General features: G+C 34.2%; 1 protein-coding gene across 1 annotated transcript; it reads left to right on the top strand.

Annotated features, from left to right (window-relative positions):
* The first annotated feature begins 1,040 nt into the window (after positions 1-1,040).
* Positions 1,041-1,880, top strand: LOC133248858 (olfactory receptor 6C2-like). The gene has a single exon (XM_061419144.1). The coding sequence runs from the start codon at positions 1,041-1,043 to the stop codon at positions 1,878-1,880; it is 840 nt and encodes a 279-aa protein (XP_061275128.1).
* The last annotated feature ends 943 nt before the right edge of the window (positions 1,881-2,823 follow it).

The following is a 2,823-nucleotide window of genomic DNA, read 5'->3' on the forward strand; positions in this document are numbered from 1 at the left end:
AGTGGAGTGCTGTGTTCAGAAACCATATTGGAAGTAGTTGAGGAATAGATTGGAAATTGGATGCAGTTATACTAAAGCTAATGATGAAAGTTCATTTGGAGAAATTCACGGTAAAGGTCTAGGAAAGAATTTTCATTACAGGAACTCTCCTCTGTAGATTAAGTATAGGTTTTGTCATGGCAGTGGAACAGAGTCCTCAAATGCTTTTGCAAATGGATAAAGAAACACTTAAATGTTTTTAATATATCAAAAAAGGGAGCTTCAACCAGATAATTAACCTGTGCAAAATTTCAATTAGTGATAAAAGAAAAATTCTTAGAAAACAGGATATTCTAAAGTTCATGATTTTATTGATCCTAGGGAACAAGTTTGTTATAAGAAAAATCAATTCCAAAATAGAAAGTAAAAGCATGACATACTTTTAAAGAGATATCATGGAAAATATGTTTTACTTAGACAATATGATTTAACAAGCCCCTAAAAAATGAAATGTGTTTTATAAGTACAGGTTATCACCATTTAGCATGCTATAAAATCAGTTTTGTGATATTGGTATTTTTTGTTTATTTTAAAGTTGATGTATATTTGATTTACACTATTATGTTAGTTTGACACACACAGCATAAAGATTCAATATTTTTAGAAATTTTATAGAAAACCTCAGAGATCAAGGCATGTTCAGATTGATATTGAAATTTTTGTTGTAGGTATATGTTTGTATATATATGTGTGCTTTGTTTGTGTGCCCATACACTGAACTACAATATAAAATGTACATTTTAGCATATTTTGAGGTCCAAAATATTTGGGAGCTAAGTTTCTAGCCTACCACAGATATACCAACAGAGCTTACACCATGAATTAATTAAAATACTCATTATTTAGAAAGAAGATACATATAAATGGCTTGACTTGACTTATCTAAACAAAATCTACATGTGAAATGTAAACCATTTTCTTACACTCTTCTCAGATTTTCCTTCCAACAGTTTAACAGACTGGACAGTTTAAGCAGACTGGACAGAAGTCCATACCCAGAAATGAGAAACCACACACCAGTAGTCAGTTTCATCCTCCTGGGATTAACAGATGACTTACAAATGCAGATTTTGATTTTCACATTTCTACTCATCACCTACATATTGAGTATAGCTGGAAACCTGATCATCATCATCCTCATATTAGTGGATTCTCATCTTAAATCTGCAATGTACTATTTCCTCCAAAATTTTTCCTTCTTAGAAATCTCATTCACTTCTGCCTGCATTCCTAGATTCTTGTATAGTATATCAACAGGTGACAGGTCCATTACCTATAATGCTTGTGTAGCCCAACTATTTTTTACCTATGTGTTTGGAATGACAGAATTTTTTCTCTTGGCCACCATGTCCTATGATCGCTATGTAGCCATCTGCAAACCCCTGCACTGCATGACCATCATGAACCACAGATTCTGCAAAATGCTTACCTTCTGCTGTTGGGTGACCACTTTCTTGATTATATTTCCACCATTTTGCTTGGGACTGAACCTGGAATTCTGTTACTCTGTCATTGATCACTTCTTCTGTGACGTTAATCCACTTCTGAAGATCTCATGCTCAGATCTATGGTTCATTGAGGAGATGACCCTTGTTGGCTCCGTGTTGATATATATCATGACTCTCATATGTGTGGTTTTGTCTTACATGTTTATCATCAGAACAGTTCTAAGATTCCCTTCTGCCCAGCAAAGGACAAAAGCTTTTTCCACCTGTTCTTCCCACTTTATTGTGGTTTATATCACTTATGGAAGCTGCATCTTTGTCTCTATCAAACCTTCATCAAAAGATGAATTGGCTATTAATAAGGAAGAAGTAATACTTCCATTTCCCCCATGTTAAACTTATTTATTTATACTCTGAGGAACAAACAAGTGAAATGTGCCTTTAATGATTTAGTCAAAAGAATTTTATTGGTTTCAAAGAGCTAGGAGAATGTTGATAGGATCCCTAAACAATTTTCTTTTGTGTGTATCCTATTTTATCTCTTCTTGAACTACATTTGGTCTTCCATTCTTCATTGACCCTGATGAAGTCAACTCTGTGTGTGTGTGCTGGTCTCTTCAGTTGTGTTTGACTCTTTGCAACCCTGTGGACTGTCCCCTCTAGGTCCCTCTGTCTATGGGATTCTCCAGGCAAGAATACTAGAGTGGGTTGACATGCCCTCCTCAGGGAACCTTCCCGACTAAGGGATCAAACCCATGTCTCTTTCATCTCCTGCATTGACAAGGGGGTTCTTTGCTACTCATGCCATTTTAGAAACCCTTAGAATTACAAACATAGAAAAAATGAAAATTGTTGTTTCAGGATGTTCACTTTGAACTTTTCTTTCCCAGCACTGAAAAGATTGCATATAATTTCTCTAAACAATTTCTACAAATTGAGAGAAATAATAATAAAAAGAAGAAAATACTATTTCTGAGTTTAACAGAGAAAAAATTCTCAAAACCTTAAAGTTTTTTTAAAGTAAAAAATAAGTATAAATATTTAGAATTTCAAAAAAACTTTTATCAATAAGGAAGTTTAAAGTCACAGGTTACATAGTCATACAATGGATATAATTCATTGTAAAAATCATTTAATGACTGCCATGAGGACATTGATTAAAATAAAGAGAGAAATGCATTGGTCATTGCTGCTAAGGATTAAATTTTGCGTTGTAATTCCATAAAGGAGATTGATACTGATGTACCAATTGAAATACGAAAGCACAAAGTCGTGGCAGCACGTCTAAGGAACCCCATAGGGCTAGTGTGTTAAGTTGCTTCAGTCATGTCCAACTCAT

The sequence above is a fragment of the Bos javanicus genome, chromosome 5 (assembly GCF_032452875.1).
Source record: "Bos javanicus breed banteng chromosome 5, ARS-OSU_banteng_1.0, whole genome shotgun sequence".
Classification (NCBI taxonomy): domain Eukaryota; kingdom Metazoa; phylum Chordata; class Mammalia; order Artiodactyla; family Bovidae; genus Bos; species Bos javanicus.

Coding starts and splice junctions, on each gene's coding strand:
- LOC133248858 (XM_061419144.1), top strand. CDS start 1,041: ATGAGAAACCACACACCAGTAGTCAGTTTCATCCTCCTGGGATTAACA.